The 26,407-nt window shown below is 36.9% G+C and overlaps 1 protein-coding gene across 1 annotated transcript in view; it reads right to left on the bottom strand.

The window, feature by feature from the left end:
- Positions 1-26,407, bottom strand: part of LOC128216740 (tyrosine-protein phosphatase non-receptor type 12-like) — a 63,589-nt gene that overhangs the window by 23,053 nt on the left and 14,129 nt on the right. The window contains exons 3-8 of the mRNA XM_052923396.1: positions 18,684-18,760; positions 9,933-10,067; positions 5,516-5,587; positions 4,557-4,771; positions 2,746-2,812; positions 2,445-2,522 (exon numbers count right to left, since the gene is read on the bottom strand). Coding sequence (XP_052779356.1) covers positions 2,445-2,522; positions 2,746-2,812; positions 4,557-4,771; positions 5,516-5,587; positions 9,933-10,067; positions 18,684-18,760 — 644 coding nt within the window. The remainder of the gene's footprint in view (positions 1-2,444; positions 2,523-2,745; positions 2,813-4,556; positions 4,772-5,515; positions 5,588-9,932; positions 10,068-18,683; positions 18,761-26,407) is intronic.

The following is a 26,407-nucleotide window of genomic DNA, read 5'->3' as shown; positions in this document are numbered from 1 at the left end:
ATAGAGGGGTGAGTTTATGTACAGGCCATCATGTATTGCTCCTGGGGGGATATAGAGGGGTGAGTTTATACACAGGCCATCATGTACTGCTCCTGGGGGAGATATAGAGGGGTGGGTTTATATACAGGCCATCATGTACTGCTCCTGGGGGGGGGAGATATAGAGAGGTGAGTTTATACACAGGCGAACATGTACTGCTCCTGGGGGAGATAAAGAGGGGTGAGTTTAAATAAAGGCCATCATGTACTGCTCCTGGGGGGATATAGAGGGTTAGTTTATACAGAGGCCATCATGTACTGCTCCTGGGGGGATATAGAGGGGTGAGTTTATACACAGGCCATCATGTACTGCTCTTGGGGGAGATATTTAGGGGTGAGTTTATATACAGGCTAACATGTACTGCTCCTGGGGGAGATATAAAGGGGTGAGTTTATATACAGGCCATCATGTACTGCTCCTGGGGGAGATATTGAGGGGTAAGTTTATATACAGGCCAACATGTACCGTGCTCCTGGGGGAGATATAGAGGGGTGAGTTTATATATAGAGGGGTGTGTTTATATACAGGCCATCATGTACTGCTCCTTGTGGGTGATATAAAGGGGTGAGTTTATATACATGCCATCATGTACTGCTCCTTGTGGGTGATATAGAGGGGTTGAGTTTATATACAGGCCATCATGTACTGTTCCTGTGGGGGGGGATAAAGAGGGGTGAGTTTATATAGAGAGAGGGGTGAGTTTATTTATATACAGGCCATCATGAACTGCTCCTAGGGGAGATAAAGAGGGGTGAGTTTATATATAAAGAGGGTTGAGTTAATATATAGGCCATCATGTACTGCTCCTGGGGGGAGATATAGAGGGACAAGTTTATATATAGAGGGGTGAGTTTATATACAGGCCATCATGTACTGCTCCTTGGGGGTGATATAGAGAGGTGAGTTTATACACAGGCCATCATGCACTGCTCCTGGGGGAGATTTAGAGGAGTGAGTTTATATACAGGCCATCATGTACTGCTCCTGGGGGGAGATCTAGAGGGGTGAGTTTATATACAGGCCATCATGTACTGCTCCTGGGGGGGAGATATAGAGGGCTGAGTTTATATACAGGCCAACATGTACTCCTCCCCAGGGGGAGATATAGCGGGGTGAGTTTATAAACAGGCCAACATGTAATGTTCCTGGGGGAATATGAAAAGGGGTGAATTTAAACAGGCCATCATGTAATGCTCCTGTGGGGAGATGTAGAGGTGTGAGTTTAAACACAGACCAACATGTACTGCTCCTGGCTGATGATGTAAAGGGGTGAGTTTAAACACAAGCCAACATGTACTGTTCCTGGGTGGAGATGAAGAGGGGTGAGTTTAAACACAAGCCAACATGTACTGCTCCTTGGTGGAGATGTAGAGGGGTGAGTTTAAACACAGGCCACCATGTACTGCTCCTGGGCGGAGATGTAGAGGGGTGAGTTTAAACACAGGCAAACATGTACTGCTCCTGGGGGGGAGATATAGAGGGGTGAGTTTAAACACAGGCCACCATGTACTGCTCTTGGGGGAGATGTAGGGGGTGAGTTTAAACACAAGCCAACATGTACTGCTCCTTGGTGGAGATGTAGATGGGTGAGTTTAAACACAGGCCACCATGTACTGCTCCTGGGCGGAGATGTAGAGGTGTGAGTTTAAACACAAGCCAACATGTACAGCTCCTGGGCGGAGATGTAGAGGGGTGAGTTTAAACACAGGCAAACATGTACTGTTCCTGGGGGGAGATGAAGAAGGGTGAGTTTAAACACAAGCAAACATGTACTGCTCCTGGGTGGAGATGTAGAGGGGTGAGTTTAAACACAGGCAAACATGTACTGTTCCTAAGGGGAGATGAAGAGGGGTGAGTTTAAACACAAGCCAACATGTACTGCTTTTGGGTGGAGATGTAGAGGGGTGAGTTTAAACACAGGCCAACATGTACTGTTTCTTAGAGAGATGTAGAGGAGTGAGTTTAAACACAGGCAAACATGTACTGCTTCTGGGGGGAGATATAGAGGGGTGAATTTAAACACAAGCCAACATGTACTGCTTCTTGGGATTAGTAGGATGGCATATTTTATTCATTATAAAACCTAGATGGAGAGGTGAAGTAATAATATAGGTATCCAGCTTCACCAAAGACGCCAATAGCTCTAACCCCATTAAAAGTACTTTCTCATGTTTCCAAATATTCAGCACTATTTCATAGCCTGAAAATTGACAATAGCTGGGTCATATTATCTTACAGCTGTCTTTATTATGAAGCTAACAGCTTGTACCGGAATAATTTACACATTTTTATAAAGCCAGAATAGTTTCAGTTTAATTTTAGGTGAACTGATTAAAATCAGCTGGCTTTAGGACTACAGTTATGCAGATCCCTGCTTAAGCAAAAGGTTGTTAGGGTGAACTCACATGAGTCTGTATCATGGAGGGTCGCTGTTCTCTCATCTGTTTCACCAGGGTGTTCAGACAGAAGCTTCTATCCATCTTCTATATAACAACAGATAGAAAGTATCATTAGACTAGAACTGAAACTTAATTTATTTTATTATGCCTTATGTTTGCATTATGAATTAAGTAGGTTCCCTAGCTCTGTATAAGATCTATTCAGATTTGGAAAGTTGAAACAATATACAGTAAATGTGTTTCTAGGGCTAACATGTACTGCTCCTGGCCGATATAACGAGTCTCATTAGACAGTTGTATGCCTTACCCCTGTCTTCAAGACATCCCAGGCGTAGTCTATGGCACAAATGGTTCCCGTACGCCCACAACCAGCACTGACATATAAGGAAAATGATGTCATCAATAACATCATAAAAAAGGAAACATACAGAACTAAGACTATGAAATAAATTCAAACAACAACAAAAGTTATTGTAGTATTAGTATACATAATGATTTCCAGTTATGATACATAATTCCATTATTTCTTTAATTCAATATTTTCAATACAAGAAAAAGAATCCTTAGCTTTTGTTATTTATTACCTCTTTATATCAGAAAGTTTTGAGATCAATTCCCTTTTCCCCTAACTTAGGTCATATTCCCTATGCCCCTAACTTAGGTCATATTCCCTATGCCCCTAACTTAGGTCATATTCCCTATGCCCCTAACTTAGGTCATATTCCCTATTCCCCTAACTTAGGTCATATTCCCTATTCCCCTAACTTAGGTCATATTCCCTATTCCCCTAACTTAGGTCATATTCCCTATTCCCCTAACTTAGGTCATATTCCCTATTCCCCTAACTTAGGTCATATTCCCTATTCCCCTAACTTAGGTCATATTCCCTATGCCCCTAACTTAGGTCATATTCCCTATTTCCCTAACTTAGGTCATATTCCCTATTCCCCTAACTTAGGTCATATTCCCTACTCCCCTAACTTAGGTCATATTCCCTATTCCCCTAACTTAGGCCATATTCCCTACTCCCCTAACTTAGGTCATATTCCCTACTCCCCTAACTTAGGCCATATTCCCTATTCCCCTAACTTAGGTCATATTCCCCACTCCCCTAACTTAGGCCATATTCCCTATTCCCCTAACTTAGGTCATATTCCCTATTCCCCTAACTTAGGCCATATTCCCCATTCCCCTAACTTAGGTCATATTCCCTATTCCCCTAACTTAGGTCATATTCCCTATTCCCCTAACTTAGGTCATATTCCCTATTCCCCTAACTTAGGTCATATTCCCTATTCCCCTAACTTAGGTCATATTCCCTATGCCCCTAACTTAGGTCATATTCCCTATTCCCCTAACTTAGGTCATATTCCCTATTCCCCTAACTTAGGTCATATTCCCTATTCCCCTAACTTAGGTCATATTCCCTATTCCCCTAACTTAGGTCATATTCCCTATTCCCCTAACTTAGGTCATATTCCCTATTCCCCTAACTTAGGTCATATTCCCTATTCCCCTAACTTAGGTCATATTCCCTATTCCCCTAGCTTAGGTCATATTCCCTATTCCCCTAACTTAGGTCATATTCCCTATTCCCCTAGCTTAGGTCATATTCCCTATGCCCCTAGCTTAGGTCATATTCCCTATGCCCCTAGCTTAGGTCATATTCCCTATGCCCCTAACTTAGGTCATATTCCCTATGCCCCTAACTTAGGTCATATTCCCTATGCCCCTAACTTAGGTCATATTCCCTATGCCCCTAACTGAGGTCATATTCCCTATGCCCCTAACTTAGGTCATATTCCCTATTCCCCTAACTTAGGTCATATTCCCTATGCCCCTAACTTAGGTCATATTCCCTATTCCCCTAACTTAGGTCATATTCCCTATTTCCCTAACTTAGGTCATATTCCCTATTCCCCTAACTTAGGTCATATTCCCTATTCCCCTAACTTCACAACCTCCCTAACCTTACAACATCAAATGATGAAAAAACAAAAATTTGTTTCAGAAAGAAACATAATAGATGTGACTTGAAAGAAAAACAATATTTAAGAGACAGAATTTAGTTTCAAAAGAAAGATGAACTAAATTGAATTACCAAGAAAAACACCATACCTGCAATGAACAACCATGGGGGCCTTATCCGGGTCATTCCGCTTGATTTCACGCATCTCCGCCATCATCTCGAGGATGACATCAAAGTCGTTGGGTATCCCGTGGTCGGGCCAGCCTGTGTAGTGAAACTGGGTGACGGTGACAGGAGGGCCACCAGCCTGAGAAGCCTCTAACTTCCTGATCATACAGTTCACCTCCATTTCATCCTCAGAGATCTGAAAATACATGTAAGCAATCATTTCAGGTTGTTAATGTATGCTCCTGGAATGACCTCAAAAACTGGGTTGTAAACTGTGTTGAGTGTACCAGATATATGTGTAAAATACAGGGCTTCCATTAAGAATTTGAAACTGAAAGTTTGAACTTCCGTACCACCAATATTGAAAGTTTTCCACTGAAATGTGGAAATTTAAGTTTCTACAATACTACAATTTGAGCCACTATTATGTAAAAAATCGAATAAGATGCATCTATAACTTGCCAACTTAATAAATTTAGATTATAATAATTCATTTTACTTGAAGATGGATTGAAAATTGGATACATTAAAGTATATAGACACCAGGTTTTGATATTTTTTATCGCCAAGCGTTCAAATTTGTTTTTTCCAGAACTATGGAAGTTTTTAACGTTAAGCCCATTTTTAGGGTGTAATATACTTCCAAACGTCATTTAACAGAAGCCCTGTAAATACCTAGATATATACACTATTGCATAAGATTTGAACATTTATGCTGTCCATTCAGAAATAAGAGCTGACTACATGTTCATTGTACTTGCATGAAAAAATGTCAATCATATCAATACACATATAAAAACAATAACGTTTTCATTTTTTTGTTTTTTCATAAGAGGAACCTTTTTGTGACCACATTTGGATAATTCAATCGCTCAATGTTGTTTTGTAAACTAACCTGCTACCCTCTTCTTATAATAAGTTATACTGATCAACACTTTACCAAGGTAACTGATATGTCTCCAAATTCCTCTGTTTTCCCCTTCAGGTCCGGCCAATACTGCTCACACTTTTTCTGCAACAGCCAGAAAGTAGGGTAAGATGTTACCAAATTAATGTTATAATTATGAGCTTGCTTACTAGTACTTGAATTTCAAATCCAAACAGTTTTAGTCAAAGAGGTTGACAGCAGGTCCAGAACTGGCCCCATTGTCTCCAAAACTCTAACGAGTATACTAATTTAAGCCTGTGTTTATTGTAAATGGAAAGAAAATAAGTTTGGTTTCTTTTCGTTACTTCATTTATTTTCATTTCTATATATCTTTACAAAATTTAGTGTTAGCTTCATTAAATCTGCAAATAACACACCTTATGCTTCTTAAAAAACTTTTGTCCAATACTTCTAAAACAACTTAAAATGTTTAATGCTTCTAAAACAACTTTTGTTCAATGCTTCCAAAACAAGTTTTGGTCAATATGCTTCTTAACAAGTTTAGTTCAATGCTTCTAAAACAACTTTTGGTCAATGCTTCCATAACAACTTTTGGTCAATATGCTTCTAAAACAACTTTTGGTCAATGCTTCTAAAACAACTTTTGTTCAATGCTTCTAAAACAACTTTTGTACAATGCTTCTAAAACAACTTTTGTGCAATGCTTCTAACACAACTTCTGTTTAATGCTTCTAAAACAACTTTTGTTTAATGCTTCTAAAACAACTTTTGTGCAATGCTTCTAAAACAACTTTTGTTCAATGCCCTTAGTTCAATCTACATCAACATAATACATGAGAGAATATGATTTTAGCAGAGTAAAAACAGTTAATATTTTGAACCATGAAAGGAATGAGTTCGGTTAGTTATGGAGTAATGACTTCGTATAATAAAAAAACTTGGGCCTGGAGGGCAAAAGGACATGTTCACCTCTGTTCACAACTAGTTTATACAACATGGATATGGACCTTACTCAGCGGTACACCAGCTACTGATGACTAGTTATCTGCATGAAGCTAGGAGATGATGTGGTATATTTGTATACAGCAAGTTCTCGTCAATGGAGCTCAAGTACATATGGCATTCACCACATTAACAATGACAGAAACTTTGATCAATCAATTAGAGCATAAATTAAACTACTTTGATGATGACAAGAACACATTCATTATTGAGTCAGTCCTAAGCACAAAGACATTTATAATTTCCTCTTTACAGCCATGTAACATGTTTGTTTTTTTAATATCTAATCCGAAGTGGTGAAAAACTTTCAGAATTTCTTAAGAGGAAAATTAAATATTCATAACAAGACTGTTTAAAAAAACATACATGTATATAACACTAAAATAGATAACTCAATTTGTTTATGTATTGATTAACGTTTGGATGATAAAAATGGCCTAACAAAATCCCTAATCTTTCAACTTCTCTAACTTTACAACTTCCCTAGCATAACAACTTCCATTACATTATGCTGCCCCAACCTTAAAACATCCCTAACCATACAATATCAATTAACGTACCCATACCCTAACCTTAATAACAACATCAATTAACGTACCCGTACCCTAACCTTACCACATCAAACAACGTACCCATACCCTAACCTTACAACATCAATTAATGTACCCTTACCCTAACCTTACAACATCAATTAACGTACCCATACCTTAACCTTACAACATCAATTAACATGCCCATACCCTTACAACATCAATCAACGTACCCATACCCTAACCTTACAACATCAATTAACATGCCCATACCCTTACAACATCAATCAACGTACCCATACCCTAACCTTACAACATCAATTAATGTACCCATACCCTAACCTTATAACATCAAACAACATTCCCATACCCTTACCTTACAACATCAATTAACGTTCCAATACCCTAACCTTACAACATCAATTAATGTACCCATACCCTAACCTTACACCTAACCTTAAAACATCAATTAACAAATCCATACCCTAACCTTACAACATCAATAAAAATACCTATACCCTAACCTAACAACATCAATTAATGTACACATACCCTAACCTTACAACATCAATTAATGTACCCATACCCTAACCTTACAACATCATTTAACATACCCATACCCTTACCTTACAACATCAATCAACGTACCCATACCCTAACCTTACAACATCAATTAACATACCCATACCCGTACAACATCAATCAACGTACCCATACCTTTACCTTACAACATCAATTAACGTACCCATACCCTTACCTTACAACATCAATCAACGTACCCATACCCTAACCTTACAACATCAATTAACATACCCATACCCTTACAACATCAATCAACGCACCTATACCCTTACCTTACAACATCAGTTAACGTACCCATACCCTTACCTTACAAATTCAATTAACGCACCCATACCCTTATAACATCAATCAACGCACCTATACCCTTACCTTACAACATCAGTTAACGTACCCATACCCTTACCTTACAACATCAATTAACATGCCCATACCCTTACAACATCAATCAACGTACCCATACCCTAACCTTACAACATCAATTAATGTACCCATACCCTAACCTTATCACATCAAACAACGTAAACATACCCTAACCTTATAACATCAAACAACATTCCCATACCCTTACCTTACAACATCAATTAACGTTCCAATACCCTAACCTTACAACATCAATTAATGTACCCATACCCTAACCTTACAACATCATTTAACATACCCATACCCTTACCTTACAACATCAATCAACGTACCCATACCCTAACCTTACAACATCAATTAACATACCCATACCCGTACAACATCAATCAACGTACCCATACCCTTACCTTACAACATCAATTAACGTACCCATACCCTTACCTTACAACATCAATCAACGTACCCATACCCTAACCTTACAACATCAATTAACATACCCATACCCTTACAACATCAATCAACGCACCTATACCCTTACCTTACAACATCAGTTAACGTACCCATACCCTTACCTTACAAATTCAATTAACGTACCCATACCCTTACAACATCAATCAACGCACCTATACCCTAACCTTACAACATCAGTTAATGTACCCATACCCTAACCTTACAACATCAATTAACATACCCATACCCTTACAACATCAATCAACGTACCCATACCCTTACCTTACAACATCAGTTAACGTACCCATACCCTAACCTTACAAATTCAATTAACGTACCCATACCCTTACAACATCAATCAACGCACCTATACCCTTACCTTACAACATCAGTTAACGTACCCATACCCTAACCTTACAACATCAATCAACGTACCCATACCCTTACCTTACAACATCAATTAACATACCCATACCCTTACCTTACAACATCAATTAACATACCCATACCCTAACCTTACAACATCAATTAATGTACCCATACCCTAACCTTACAACATCAATCAACGTACCCATACCCTTAACTTACAACATCAATCAACGTGCCCATACCCTAACCTTACAACATCAATCAATGTACCCATACCCTAACCTTACAACATCAATCAACATACCCATACCCTAACCTTACAACATCAATCAATGTACCCATACCCTAACCTTACAACATCAATTAATGTACCCATACCATAACCTTACAACATCAATTAACATACCTATACCCTAACCTTACAACATCAATTAATGTACCCATACCCTAACCTTACAACATCAATTAACATACCCATACCCTAACCTTACAACATCAATTAACATACCCATACCTTAACCTTAAATCATCAATTAACATACCCATACCCTAACCTTACAACATCAATTAACATACCCATACCTTAACCTTAAATCATCAATTAACATACCCATACCCTAACCTTACAACATCAATTAACATACCCATACCTTAACCTTAAATCATCAATTAACATACCCATACCCTAACCTTACAACATCAATTAACATACCCATACCCTAACCTTACAACATCAATTAACATACCCATACCTTAACCTTAAATCATCAATTAACATACCCATACCCTAACCTTACAACATCAATTAACATACCCATACCTTAACCTTAAATCATCAATTAACATACCCATACCCTAACCTTACAACATCAATTAACATACCCATACCTTAACCTTAAATCATCAATTAACATACCCATACCCTAACCTTACAACATCAATTAACATACCCATACCTTAACCTTAAATCATCAATTAACATACCCATACCCTAACCTTGCAACTTCAATTAACGTGCCCATACCCTTACCTTACAACGTTCCTTACAACATCTTTAACCAAATTCCTTACCTTACGCTTACCCTAACCTTACAACACCCCTTACCTTAAAGTTTCCCTGACCTTAAAACAACCACCTTTCTTTAACAACAACCAAGCAATAAAGTGATCATTACCCGTCCCGCCTCAACGAGTTTGCAGGCCATGGCAATGACCTTGACCTTGTACTGCAGGATCATCCTCCAGAAGTCATTCACAGTCTTCTCCACTGGACCCTGGCTCGCGATGTAACAATCAGTTCCAAACTGGTCCTGGAATGCAGTAAAAACAGGAGATTATTCATAGTATAGACATGACTCATGATGTTACAGTTGAACCCAATCTGCTTCTAGAATACTGCACTTCCTTTCATAGTGCTTAACCATTGTATGAAGTTAAACTAAATTTCAACCATTAGTTTTTAAGATTTGCTCCAGACAAGAATAAGAACCAATTGTGCTTTACTAATAAATGATGTTTTTAAATTAAATTCCATCCAGTAGTTTTCAAGTTATGCTCCAGACATGGATAAATGACAAAGGGCAATAACTCTGTAATAAGATAAATAGAGTTATGGTTATTGTACACTGCACTTCCTCTAAATGCATTTTACCATTGTATACTGTTTTATTGAATTCCATCCAATAGTTTTGAAGTAATGCCCTGGACAAGAAAAAGTAACAAAGAGCAATTATTAAAAATTGTAACTAGCTGAAATAGAGTTATTATTCCTGTACACTGCCTTTGCTCTCTTTGTGCTTAACCATTGTATGAAGTTTAATACAATTCCATGCACTTATTTTTAAGTTATGCTCTAGACAAGAAAAAGTAAAAAAGTGCCGTAAGAAGCTTAAATATAGTTATGTTTCTTACATACTGCACTTCCTCTCATTATGTTCCATCATTGTATGATGTTTAACTGAATTCCATGCAGTCGGTTTAGAGTTATGATCCTGACAAGAAAAGGAAAGAAAAGACAATAGCTCTGTAATAGGTTGAAATAGAGTTATCGTTCTTGAACATGCTTTTTCTCTCATTGTGCTTTACCATTGCAAGAAGTTTAATAAAATTCCATCCAGTACTTTTCAAGTTATGATCTAGACAAGGAAAAGTAACAATGGGCAATTACCCTGTAATTACCTGAAATAGAGTTATGGTTCTTGGCCATATCTCAAATTGTAATTTACCATTGTATGCAGTTTAATTTTATTCCATTCATTAGTTTTAAAGATAGGCTCTGGACAAGAAAAAGTGACAAAGGGTAATAGACCTGTAAGAATCTAAAACAGAATTATGGTTCTTGTACACTGCACTTCCTCCAGTCTATCATCTTATGAAGTTAAATTAAATTCCATCCTGTAGTTTTCAAGTTATCTTTTGGACAAGGAAAATTGTCCCCTTCAAACTTCATTTGTCGGGGGTATAATAATCCTGCTCATAGTGGATTTGGGAACATTGAACGTTGTTAGTGAAGTTTCTAATAAAATGTTATTTTTGAGCTTCACTCACTAAGCACTATGCGGTTGCATTATAAACTTATAAACATCACAGTTAATTACATAAAAAAAAACATATTTAAAGTATGTAAACAGTGATTTAATGAGAAATAGCATCAATTTGGTACATTTACTTGTTTTTTTTTCATTTTCTTCAATAATATTCATGAAATGGATAAAGCTTTCACTGTTTGATGCTTTAATGTTCTAGATAATCGATCACATGCCCTTGTAATTATGATGACTTGATTGGTATTTTATAAGATGTGAAAAAATGCGAATACTTGACTACCACAAAGATTAATTTCCTTTTTATAAATCTTGCACAAGAGCGAAACTTTATTTTCCTTCCATTGAAAGTAATTATGCATTGTTTTTTAAACTTAGACACATGTTTGTGAATAGAAGAGTTCAGGGATATTGTTTATGATAAAAGATTATGAAGGTTTTCAATAACTGAACATTACATAAACCTGATAATATGAAGGGAGTCCAATCTCTGGTCTTGCCAGACACTTTGCATCAAGGGGAAGTAATGACAAAAACAGTATGTCTCCCTTTGGAAGGAGGGTTATTAAAGGACTTGTTAAACACTACCTCTACGTTCAATGCACAATATAACAACTAGCTTTTCTGACTGACCAGTGCACACAACATCATGAAACCTGTCATCCATATCTGAGCTTTTCGCTACCTTGACTGGTGGTTCATACAATGCTGTATTTGACGCAGATGTTGTATCACTAGTCTGAGGCATGTTCTCATCACCTGACAGACCTGGAAAGCTTGAAAGATGAGGAAGCTTGAGAATTACTGTCCTTTCTGATTAACATTCCTTCTTGACAACAGTACTGGAAACTTCTAGGCACTTTTTTAGAAGAAGTGAATGGCTTTCAGTCACTTCTCTTCAGCAGAGTGAAACTCTGAGTCCACTGTAAAGCCATTATATAGATGGTCAAAAACATTCTAGAACAGATATAGATATATATGTATGCATCCAAAGTTACCTTTGAACACTATCTCCCTCTTGCATTCTTTACAGACAGCACAAACTATTTTCAAATTCTCTTTTACTGGTAGATCTGATCTTGCTTTTTGAAAGCCAAACAAGATCAATTAATACTTTGGACCTGGCCCCCTTCTCAGAGCAGAGAAATATTTTGTTGCTGTTTATTTTGTCCATGATTGGAATACCTAGGTAGAAAGTGGCCAGGGTTACAATAAAAATTGTTAACGGTTAGTCTTGTTACGGTAATTGCCTTTGCCAAAGTATAACTGACCTCAAAAAAAAGTCTAATTAATCGGGAAAAAAACTGTTTTAATTGATTGATTACTCAAAATGATCAATTAATCAGACCATCACTAGTGTCCTGAAACATGAGGGACCATCCTGGATAAGCCCAGACCAAACTAGGAACTAGTGTTTGAAAATCGGTCTCCATTTGCTATTGATAATCGAATCGAATCGGACCAAGCATTTCGATTTACTATTGGACAATAATCGAAAGTTCATAATATCATTAAGCAATACATTCTTTATACATATTATCATCATGATCATTTAAATAGTTAAACCTGGAATCAGTACGTGTGATGCTATAGTCATGCTTTTTGCAACAGTAAGTAAATTTCCATGACCTTTTCTGTCTTTAATAACGTAACGAAAAAACATAACAACACAACACATGCTTATAATAATTGCACAATAATTGCAAAATGATGCACACCGCATCAAGTTAGTTATCTAAGCATGTTAACCATGTAAAACATATTAAATATTTGTGAACCAGCTTAACATTCAATTAACTGTTATATTAAACATTTCATCGGAAAATCTTAATTTCATAAAATTTTAAGTAAGTTAGTTAATTACAAACGATACCAAAAAAGGTTTTAAAAACAGAATGCATCGAGCAGGGATCACTGGTATTTGCAGGTAAGACCGGACCCACTACATCATAGAAACGGGTTATTGAAGAAGGTTTTATGAACTATATAAACAAAAACAATTTGTAATTTTGGGAGAGTTTTTAAGCAAAAGTATTTACATCTACCGCAATTGTGTAAGAGAATGACCACCCATGTTAAAATGACTTCAACGAGAATTTACCGAAACAAAAATTGACATTTACCCGTCTTTTACCACAGCAAAAAAAACGTAGTTACCGGAAGTAACATTAGCGACATCGATTTTGGACAACCAATATCGATTGTCGCCGACAAAGCATTGTCAGCGACGATTTATCGATTGTACTCGATTATCGTTTTATCACTATTAGGAACCCTAAAATTATTTCCAGGGACAGTGCAGGAGGTAGATGTGACTGGGGCTTTACTGATATAGAAAAAACTGCGAATAGTCTCCAATATTTTTTCTTCTTTTTTCAAATAAAATATACTGGAGCTCCATCTCGAGCACCATAACAGGTCCCAAATACACAACTCATGCACAAAACCTTATGACTCCCTCAAGGTCATAATTTCACACATTTTCCCGGCCATAATATGCACTGTCATATTTCAATGTTGCTTGTTTAGAAAATGTGCTTTTTGTAAAAAAATAAAGTTTATAACTTATTTATTTTTTTATTTTTTATTATTTTTCAACAGCCATTGAACATTATGAGCAATTTTCACAACGCAATACATAATCGGTGTCGAAATAAACATTTGGTTTGAAGACTTCAAACTTTATAAAATACACCGAAAGATATTTCTTAACAGAGAGGGAAATTGAAACTTGGGTCGTCTGAAACATCGGTTCCCTAGAGGTTTTAGCTCGGACCCCGGCGTCCTCGACCGATCGCAGTTTTACTGTACTTGTATAAACCACTTTCCTTGTGCTATTGAACAAGTTTTTCATCAGCAGATGTCTCCATACATTTGGGCTGTTCAGACAGATACACTGCTTAGATATATAACAACTCTTAAATGTTGGAAAAAACATGGTGTGTTTTATCGTTTTATCCACGGTTCAGCCTGATCACACAGAAATACCTATGTTTACCAGCATCTTCAGTTCCTGTTGAAAGAGTGAGTATTCAGTCTTGCTGGACAAATTGTCAGCAAGAAAAGGGCCAGATTTTGGGCAAGCAAAATGGACACTCTGATATTCTTCTTCTAGAAATACCGGGTATGTCAGAATATTGGTCTCATATTAAGAACAGATCTTTGTCTCTGTTACAGTGAGCAAACTGTTAATAATAAGTCTATTTATTACTCTGACTTATCGGTATAATAGGTTTGACTCCTTAGCTGGTCGATTATCCAATCCAAACTGATAATCATCACTACGGACCACACAGCAAATGACACCATGCTGATAGCGATGAGGTAGTATGCCTTCTTTGTCACGAGACCCCTTAGTATTAAACCCTATGACAAGTATGCAGAAGCAGAAGGTAAGAATATACAGAAGTTATTCTAGGCAATTAGATAAATAAAGCATGGAACAAGTCGAAATTTAACAATTAAAGCAAGCATATCATTAACTTAGTTCATTATTACTAAATAAAAATGATTAAGAAGAAAAAAGTCCAAACTTGATCGGTTTCACTGTTGTTCTTCTTTTCTCCATGAAAAATTACTTGTTTTTATACAATTTTAATGAATTATAATTATCAATAAAATAACTTTGCAATGTATAAATGTCCAAATTAAATAAAAAATATAAACAAGCAACAAATAAGTTACAAATGATAACTAGAGATTGCTTTTTTGATAAAGCGCTTATCCACCCTATTGTGTGGTCGTAGCTGAGAAAAAGTAAATGATGGACATGAAATTTGTAATTTTGGACTGGAGACGAACCAACAGTGAAGTTTGGTTTATTCACCCGTATTAAATAGTGAACATCTACTGCGACCTTGACCTTTGACCTACTGATCTCAAAATCAATAGGGGTCATCTACTAGTCATGAACAACAAGCATACTAAGTATGAAGTTCCTTGGTGCAAGCAATCTTTATTTATTGAGCAGAAACAAAGTATGACAGACTGACGGACTGACTGACGGACTGATCACAAAATCAATAAGGGTCATCTACAAGTCATGACCAACTTCCATACCAAGTATGAAGTTCCTGGGTGCAAGCGTTCTTTAGTTACTGATCAGTAACCGTTTCTTCACCTCAAGGTCACGGCAACCTTGACCTTTGACCTTCTGAACTCAAAATCAATAGGGTTCATCTACTAGTCATGACCAACTAGCATACCAAGTATAAAATTCCTGGGTGCAAGCGTTCCTCAGTTATTGAGCGGAAACCTTTTTTTCACCTCAAGGTCATGGTGATCTTGACCTTTGGCCTACTGATCTCAAAATCAATAGGAGTCATCTACTAGTCATGACCAACTAGCATACAAAGTATGAAGTTCCTTGGTGCAAGTGTTCTTTAGTTATTGAGCAAAAAATTGTTTCTTCACCTCAAGGTCATGGTGACCTTGACCTTAGACTTACTGATCTCAAAATCAAAAAGAGTTATCTACTAGTCATGACCAACTAGCATACCAAGCATGAAATTCCTTTTTTAGTTATTGAGAAGAAACCTTTTTCAAGCTTAAGGTCACCGCCAACATTTTACCTGAAGTTAACAGCGACCTTTACAGTGACCTTGACCGTTGACCTACTGATCTCAAAATCAATAGGGTTCATCTACTAGTCATGACTATCATACTGTTTCTTCACCTCAAGGTCACAGTGACCTTGACCTTTGACCTACTGATCTCAAAATCGATAGGGTTCTTCTACTAGTCATGACCAACTAGCATACCAAGTATGAAGTTCCTAGGTACAAGAGTTCTGAAGTTATTGAGCAGAAAACATTTTTAAGCTTAAGATCATCGCCAACATATTGTTTTTTACCTGAAGGTAACCTTGACCTTTTGATCAGTAGGGGTCCTCTACTAGTCATGAACCATAGCATTCCAAGTATAAAGTTCCTGGACGCAAATGATCTTTATAAGTTATTGAGTGGAAACCGTTTCTTCACCTCAAGGTCACAGCGACCTTGACCTTTGACCTAGTGATCTCAAAATCAATAAGGGTCATCCACTAGTCATGACCAACTAGCATACCAAGTATGAAATTCCTGGGTTTAAGCGTTCTATAGATATTGAGCGGAAACGAAGAGTGACGTACGGACTGAGGGACATCAACTGATGGACAGGGCAAAAACAATAGGTCTCCCCATGAATGGGGGAGACATAACAAGTCAGTTTCTAATAATCAATATACGGTTTTATAATTTGTGTCACTCATATAGTTGAAAATAATTTGATCTTTAAACTATACATATATACTTTTTGTGACCTTTAGTTTTGTGATATCAGATCTTTAATCTAAATTTCAAACATAAGTGATTCCCTAAATGTATGCTAAACAAAACTTAAAGGCAAATGTATATGTTGATCGAATATAACAGTCTTCAGCACAATGGTAAGGCAAATTTCGAAATATGAATAAAAAAACAAAACATAAAATATATTATACGCCCAAATTGATTCCTAGTACTAGTAACAATATTTCCAATTTTAAGACTAATGAGCATTATACATTTACTGTGTGCAGTTACATTAAATGATTAGTACATACAAATTTGAATGTTTAAATTATTCTACCAAAATTCACTTTCGTTTCAAGCAAATATTAAATATGAAAAAATAGAGCAACATTAAGGGCAAATGCCAGTATTTCTGCTTTCCTTATTCTTAGTCTTAAAACTTGCTCTCAGTTATGAGGAACAGGTTTTTTTTTAATTTGATGCGGTTGTTTGACTTAGTTTCTCATAAAAAATATATAGCAAACATCATATCAAACTACTATTGATAGGTGAAGATTGTCTGAGGTCATGGCGGATAGCAACAGGGAACTGATTAGCCCCGCCTTATCTTATGCTGATTGGTCAGTTGGGCATCGATCAACTGGAATGACTGGCAAGCCACGTGATGTTTATTTCAAACTGTTTAAAATTGCCAAGGGTCATCCTAGTCCTACCAGGAAGAAGATTCAATCTGAAGTAGTCTGGGACGGTCTATATTGGCTACGGGAAAGTAGGCTTAATGTTCATCCATTTTGGTGCTTTTTTGAGTCCGGGCTGGTGACGATAATTTGCAATTGTCGACGAACTGTCATCTTAATTTCACCCAAGATCAGCCCGTATCAAGATATCTTTTGATCTGGGGTGTTCCATGGTGCTCCATGATGGGACCGGCTTCGGTGTGACTGTAGCTTTAGTCTACAGTTCAAATTTGTCAAACAAGATATAATTCCATTACTGTACCCTTACATGTATGTAGAAACACAGACAAGTAAACATTCACTTTGATTTTCCCAACCTGTCTTTTATAATTAATGTTTGCAGAGAGAATCTTAACGAATAAACCCAGTATTACCACTCAAATAGATACTAATAGCTAAATCGTCTCATGTTGGTGTTCAGTGCTAATCACTTCAGACATCAACCTACTATACAAATATTTTCACGGTGGTATGTTCGCTTTGCTTTAATATAAGCATAAAATAACCATCAAATACTTATGAACACTGGCAACTGTATTTACATTTGGCAGTTTTTAACTTTGTGAAATTTTCTGAATTTTTGACAATGATTATTTTCTTATACCTTTTCATCAAATTTATGCATTCATTTTTAGACCATTTTCTTACATATTTTCATATTATTGGTGTACAAACAATTTTTTTTTCCCTCAAATTCACCTACTTTCTACTTCAATTAAAGTTTTCAGTTCTTTTAACTAAGATGCTATGACTATACAGCCTGTGAATAAACACACTGATGTAGTTCAGCTTTTCTTAACAGCAAAATTAATGATCAAAATTATACTGCTGTATTACTACTGATAGTATTCCATAAAGATATAAATTGCAAACAGGATTTCACATAATTATTCTCCATCCTCTAGTTGATGTAGGGATTCTTATCAATGCATGGTGACACAGTTCTTTAAATCAGGAACAAAGCAGTTGACACTGATGACACTAGCAAACTAACTGATTCAGCTTATTTTTTTACTAAATACTTAATAAAATGTTATAAGATATAAGCATTTGGTTGACTAACACAAGGTCTCTCAGGATAAACCAACTGATGCACATACAGGCAGATGGATAAACCCAACTCTTAATGCCTCTCGCACCAAACAAAATATGTTTTAGGCAAAATAACAGAGACTGTTATATAGCAGCTTTAAAGGTGTCAATATGATAATAAATTAGTCGTCTGATGTGTTAGTGTAAAGGGCATTTTGGCTTGCACAGAACAGATCACTAGAAAGCTGTCAAAGATGCAGTTGGAAATTCTTTGATATTGTTGCACTGTTTTTGCTCCTCACATTTTGTATGACAAACATACACTTTTTGTGCACATTATTTACCTGTATAAAACTGGCATTGATATAGTCTGACCCCTCGTCTCCCGGTATTTCATTCAGTCTCACCCGATACTCATCATCTACAAGTAGAACAGGATTGATCAACAAAACTATATGGTTTAACAGCATTGTCATTGCAAACAAAAAACCTTGTTATTTACCCAATACTGTCCCAAACTTCTAACATGAAGCTGTGCAAGTTAATATACTTTCACCGAGTAACTCACTGAATAAATAAGCATGTTTGAAAGGAACAAATACCACTAAAAACATTGTAGGTGTACAATTTGCACTTTACAATAAGAATACATAAATATGTTAATATTTAAAAACCATATGGATAACGGATATGTCATATAAACACTAGCAATATAATATTGCATGGCCTTCAAATAACTTACTACAAACAAGAAATGCTATATTGCTGGAGACTGACTCTTGGGGATTTGTTCAGAAAGGCTGAAAATTCATGGGGATTTTGATAGGATTCAGAGAGATTTTGATAGGATTCAGGGAGATTTAGATCGGATTCTGGGGAATTTTGATAGGATTCAGGGAGATTTTGTTAGCAGGTCTAAGTTGGTGAATATCAAAATAGTTTTAGACGAAAGTTCCTATTTTTCTTTTCAAATAATTATATTTATTGCTATGAAAACATTTACCTTTTTGAACATACAGAAGTATTTTATAAATCATCATAATCTAATGAGACACTGTTATGGCATATTCAAAAATTATTATACTGTAATGCACTTGCAGAATAAATAAGAGATTGCTTTTTTGAAAAAGCACTTGTCTCCCCTATTGTGTGGTCGTAGCTGAGAAAAATTAATGATGGACATGAAATTTGTAATTTTGGACTGGAGACGAACCAAAAGTGAAGTTTGGTTTATTCATCAGTTTAAAATAGTTAAGTAGAAAAAATGTTGTTGATTAATCTTGGAAAATGCAAACGAAGTTTGTAATGTATGAAGTTCCGGAAAAGCGTTATTAAATTATTGATCGGAAACCATTTTTCAGCAAAAGGTCATCATGACCTTGACCTTTGACCTACTGATCACAAAATCAATAGGGGTCAACTACTAGTCATGACCAACTTGCATACCAAGTATTAAGTTCCTGTGTGCAAGCGTTCTTTAGTTACTAAGCGGTAACCGTTTCTTCACCTCAAGGTCACGGTGACCTTGACCTTTGACCTAGTGATCTCAAAAACAATAGGGGTAATCTACTAGTCATGACCAACTAGCATACCAAGTATAAATTTCCTGGGTCTAAGCGTTCTCTAGTTATTGAGCGGAAAAAAAGTGTGACTTACAGACTGACCGACTGACTGACTGACTGACTGACGGACAGGGCAAAAACAATATGTCTCCCAATGAATGGGGAATACATAAATATTATGTTTTCACGATAATTAATTGGCTAACCTTCCTCCAAAATCGATAATAAAATTCTGCTATGATAACCAATGATGACTTTCAGACAAATAGAGAATGGAATAAATATATAAATTAAATAATAAGTTTATTAACACATTGATTATTTCTTCCATTTCTTTCACCTTTGATCTGATGATGTTTACAAACAGATTACGGTAAACACTTCTTGCAAAAGTTGATAATCATGTTTACTCATTTTGGCATTTATCAAGAAAAATTATATATTCATTGTAAATGAGGAAGTCATTTTCTCCAAAATGTGGAGTTGTTTACATTCAGTTTCACTTACAGACTGTGGTTTCACTTTTTTATTTTTGCCTGTTGTTAAGTTTTCCTAATTAATTCCGGGGGATAATCATCCCCAGTGCCAGGAGACCGGGGGGAAAGAATCGCAATTCAGGGGAATTTTCCCCCATGGGAGATATGGCATGAATATATGTAAATATATGTATGGCAATAATAATTTTCTCTCCTTGAATAGTGTATGAATGAACAAGCACTGTCACAGTATGTGACGAATGCCCACGAATGTGACATTGACCTATGAACATGGTCAGTACAGAACAAGGTCAGTGCCAGGGCTTCTAAAACTTTGGGACCTCAATCGGTCCGGACCCAGCGATGACCCCCCCCCACCCCCCAAAACAAAAATAATCCCCCCCCTCAAAGAAAGAGAAAGACCTGTTCAATAGTCCGATTGTATAGAAACGTCATACATTTTCGCGACGTCTTTTCTGTCAATATTTTTTTGCGATGTGGCAATACGTAAGAGGGCTCTAGAGCCAGCATAGCCGATTCGGATAGTCATTGATACAAGTTTAATTCAAATGAGATTCTCTCATCGAGTTCTGCGGCGTTTCAAACAAGAAAGACTGCGATCGTAATTAACTGTGGCTGTCGGGAGGCGGTCAGACGACAAAAAATGAAACAGTATTGTGATTTATTTGCTTATTGTTTCTTTAGTGGGTCAACATTCAACTGATAATCTTGAATAATAGTATATATCTATATTTATAATCGGGGCAACAAGCTTAAAGTGTGATATCGACAACGATTTTTTCATTACTGCGAATAAATATGACGTAAGCGGCAGACTCAGCTGTCAGACTATGTAATTAATCAAGCGTATCGCTGTTGATATCCTATAATATTATTAGGTTAATGAATTCGGTATTTTAATGGATTAACAATGACATGCATTTATCTTTAAAGCCGTTTTTAACCAGAAGTGGTTCTTTATAACAATTTAAATTTAACCATTTTGTAATCAACAAACGGATATCATGTAATGATCGACGACGACATAGCATATTGCCATGTGAAAATATGGACTGATTTTAACACTTAATCAGGAAAGCTGCAAGCAGATAATTAACACATAGTTTGTCTTAATCAGGAAAGCTGCAAGCAGATAATTAACACATAGTTTGTTTAATTGTGTCTTCTGCTAATACCAAAACACGTGATTGCAAGCGTCTGCTAATTAACAGATAGGCTATAGAGTGATCAGCGTAGCAGAAAAAGCAGCTGGTCGCATCGGTCTCATGGTTACCAAGACACTTTTGTGACCTATTGGATGTAGTTTTGAATGTGTGAATGTTTGTGTATTACAATTTCTACATTTTTTACTGACTAAGTCGTTTTGGACCGAAATTACAAAAAAAAAATTAGAAAATTTCAGACCGATTTGTATTAGGGATGCAAACGAATGGCAAAATAGATATTCGAATATTCGGTAATTCTTTCGAACGAATATTCGAATATTCGATTACCGAAATACATATTTTAGAATATGTAGTAAACTGCTATTATTATTCGCTAAAGTAATAGCCGGGGCATTTTAACCCTATTTTGTCGTAGCCGCGGCGGACCCTGATTTTCCCCAAATGAGCCTTTGAAATTCTCCATTTTCAGGAAGAAAACAGCAAAACATTATAAACAGACAAATAACAAAATCGAATAATTCAATTCCGCTGCCTTTTGTGTACAAGGTGAAATCAGATGGATTCCTAGTCAAACAGTGTTTTGCGCCAATGGAGGGTCTTTCCGTAGGATGATCAGCCTCGTTCTGAGATTGACCTCTAAATTGACTAAATATAACTATGGAAAACCCAAACCAACTCGGGAACTAGTAAAACAGTAAAACGAAAACATAAGTGGATTGGACTCATCTATTGTACAACGATAGAGGAAAAATATCCTGAAATCCATTTCAAAGCTAGAAAATTGTATCGAAAGATGGAAACAGTTTAAAGCACATATATATATATGCAACAACATTATTGTGGCACAATATTACATTATTGTGGCATTCCCATCATCACCTCGATTTGCGTTATGTTGCACAGCATAATTTGCAGCCAAGACAACACATTAGTGTTAAGCCGATCCCTAGCCAGTTATTGTAAAAGTAGGGGGACATTTTATATTACCCGACAATATGTCCCTAAATGACACATGACGCGTGTCTAGTCAGCACATTCGCACCTCTGGCATTAGGGGCCAATCGTTGTAAAAACAAGATAAACGAACTTTATAAACAACATCAGTGATGAAAGCAAATTGTGTTTTATTCTCTTTATTGAATTTTTTTTCGAATATTCGAATACCGATTTTGACATTCGAATACCAAACGTTTGATCGAATATTCGAATATTCGAATATTCGTTTGCATCCCTAATTTGTATACACTTTTTGAAACTGAAATCGGTCTGGCTTGGTCAAAATCGGTCCAGACCGGCAAATTGCCGGTTTTTAGAAGCCCTGGTCAGTGCACACCACATGTCATCTTGGTATGTCAAACACATGTGGCAAGTTATTTTAAAATCTGCCCATACAAGAAAAAGTTACAGCCAGGACACGACAACCTATACTCTATGTCCTTATAATGCAGCATTCCATTGTGAATAAACACCTAAGTGTGACCTTGACCTGAAAGGTAGGGACACTGGTCTTGCACGCAACTTGTCGTCCTGGTATGTCCAACACATGTGGCAAGTCATTTTAAAATCTGTCCACATTAGAAAAAGTAACATCCCGGAAACGAAAACCTGTACTCTATGTCCTTATATATGCAGCATTCCATTGTGAATAAACATGTAAGTGTGACCTTGACTTTAGAGCTAGGGACACGGGTCTTGCACGTGACACCTGGTTTTGATATTTCGAACACATGTAGCAAGTTATTTCAAACTAGAGCTATCACTGAAGGTGATTAATACCCCCGAACGCCGCCTCTCATTATGATTTATCATTGTATGAAGTTTTATGAAATTACATCTATCAGTTTTCAAGTTACTGTACGGACAAAAGTTTGACAAAAAAAACAACACAGAAAAAGGCAATAACTCTGTAATTTGCTAAAATAGTGTAATGATTCACGTACACTGAAACACTTCTCATTGTGCTGTCCCATTGTAAAAAGTTTTATTACATTCTAACCAGTAGTTTTCAAGTTATGCTCCAGACAAGAAATAAGTAACACAGGGCAATAACTCTGTAATTGGCTAAAATAGAATTGCAGTTCCTGTGCACTGCACTTCCTCTCATTATGATTTATCACTGTATAAAGTTTTAATAAATTCCATCCAATAGTTTTTAAGTTATACTTCGGACAAGAAAAAGTAACAAAGGGCAGTTACTCTGTAATTGGCTGAAATATAATTGCGGTTCCTGTACACTGCACTCCCTCTCATTATGATCTATCACTGTATGAAGTTTTATTAAATTCCATCCAATAGTTTTCAAGTCATGCTTCGGACAAGAAAAACTAACAAAGGGCAGTAACTCTGTAATTAGCTGAAATAGAATTGCGGTTCCTGTACACTGCACTCCCTCTCATTATGATCTATCACTGTATGAAGTTTTATTAAATTCCATCCAATAGTTTTCAAGTTATGCTCCGGACAAGAAAAAAGTAACAAAGGGCAGTAACTCTGTAACTGGCTGAAATAGAGTTATGGTTCTTGTGCATTGCACTTCCTCTCATTGTGCTTTACCATTGTATTAAGTTTTAATAAATTCCATCTAGTAGTTTGCAAGTTAATGTCTGGAAAAATATTTGACTGCAAAAAAAACAAATAAAGGGCAATAACTAAGTAATTAGCGAAAGTAGAGTTATGGTTCTTGAACACTGCACTTCATTTCATTGTGCTTTACCATTGTATGACGTTCCAATGAATTCCATCCAGTACTTTTCAAGTTATACTCCGGACAAACAAAAGTAACAAAGGGCTATAACTCAGTAATAAGCAAGAATAGAGTTATGGTTATTGTACACTGCACTTCCTCTCATTATGTTCTATCATTGTATGAAGTTTAATCCAATTCCATCCAGTAGTTTTTAAGTTATGCTCCGGACAAGGTAAATTGCAACGGACCGATTGACAAACCGACAAACCGACGGACCGACCGACCGACCAACTGACCAACCACAGGGTGACTCCAATATATCCCCTTCAAACTTCGCCAGACACACGGATGGACGGACGGTGTGATTTTAATATGCCCACCTTCGGAGGCATAAAAATGCAGATATCATTTTAATCATACTTAAATATGAAGATCTATTACTACAAAATTTCTCGACTTTAAAAATTGAGCGTGAAAAGGACACAGTATGATTATTTCAATGACACAGGCAGTGCTTGGTAAGGATGGGGATAACTTGTTAAAAGTTAGTTGCAAATGTTTCTGTCGCTGCAAACTTAAAATACTTGAACTAACATTTCCAACATGATTATAGAGATAAACAAGAGCTGTCACAGTATGTGACGAATGCCCCCGAATGTGACATTGACCTACGAACAAGGTCAGTACATGAAAAGTTTATCTTGCCTTTACGTGTCAAATACATATGGCAAGTTATTTTAAATTGCCTCTGAACATAAAAAAATACCACCCATACTTCACAACCTACACTGTTATGTCCTTATATTCAGAATTCCCTTGTGAATAAACACTTAGTGTATCTTTCACCTTAGAGGTAGGGACATGGGTCTTGCACACGACACGTTGTCTTCGTATGTGGAACACATGTAGCAAGTGATTTTAAAATCTGTCCATACAAGGGAAAGTAACAGCCCTGACACGACAACCTATACTCTATGTCCTTATATGCAGCACTCCATTGTGAATTAACACTAAGTGTGACCTTGACCTTTGAGGTAGGGACACGGGTCTTGCATGCGACACGTTGTCTTGGTATGTGGAACGCATGTGGCAAGTTTTTTTAAAATCTGTCCATACAAGGGAAAGTTACAGCCCGAACACGGCAACCTATACTCTATGTCCTTATATGCAGCACTCCATTGTGAATAAACACTATGTGTGACCTTGACCTTTGAGGCAGGGACACGGGTCTTGCACACGACACGTCGTCTTGGTATGTGGAACACATGTGGCAAGTTATTTTAAAATCTGTCCATACAAGAGAAAGTTACAGCCCGGACACGACAACCTATACTCTATGTCCTTATATGCAGCACTCCATTGTGAATAAACACTAAGTGTGACCTTGACCTTTGAGGTAGGGACACGGGTCTTGCACGCGACACATCGTCTTGGTATGTGGAACACATGTGGCAAGTTATTTTAAAATCTGTCCATACAAGGGAAAGTTACAGCTTGGACACGACAACCTATACTCTATGTCGTTATATGCAGCACTCCATTGTAAATAAACTCTAAGTGTGACCTTGACCTTTGAGGTAGGGACACGGGTTTTGCAAGCGACATGTCGTCTTGGTATGTGGAACACATTTGGCAAGTTATTTTAAAATCTGTCCATACAAGGGAAAGTTACAGCCCGGACACGACAACCTATACTCTATGTCCTTATATGCAGCACTCCATTGTAAATAAACACTAAGTGTGACCTTGACCTTTGAGGTAGGGACACGGGTCTTGCACGCGACACGTTGTCTTGGTATGTGGAACACATGTGGCAAGTTATTTTAAAATCTGTCCATACAAGGGAAAGTTACAGCCCGGACACGACAACCTATACTCTATGTCCTTATATGCAGCACTCCATTGTGAATAAACACCTAAGTGTGACCTTGACCTTTGAGGTAGGGACACGGGTCTTGCACGCGACACTTCGTCTTGGTATGTGGAACACATGTGGCAAGTTATTTTAAAATCTGTCCATACAAGGGAAAGTTACAGCCCGGACACGACAACCTGTACTCTATGTCCTTATATGCAGCACTCCATTGTGAATAAACACTAAGTGTGACCTTGACCTTTGAGGTAGGGACACGGGTCTTGCACGCGACACGTCGTCTT

Source organism: Mya arenaria, chromosome 14 (assembly GCF_026914265.1).
Source record: "Mya arenaria isolate MELC-2E11 chromosome 14, ASM2691426v1".
In the NCBI taxonomy this organism is placed as follows: Eukaryota; Metazoa; Mollusca; class Bivalvia; order Myida; family Myidae; genus Mya; species Mya arenaria.
Note: the sequence above shows the minus strand (reverse complement) of the source record. Positions and strands in the feature narration are given on the sequence as shown.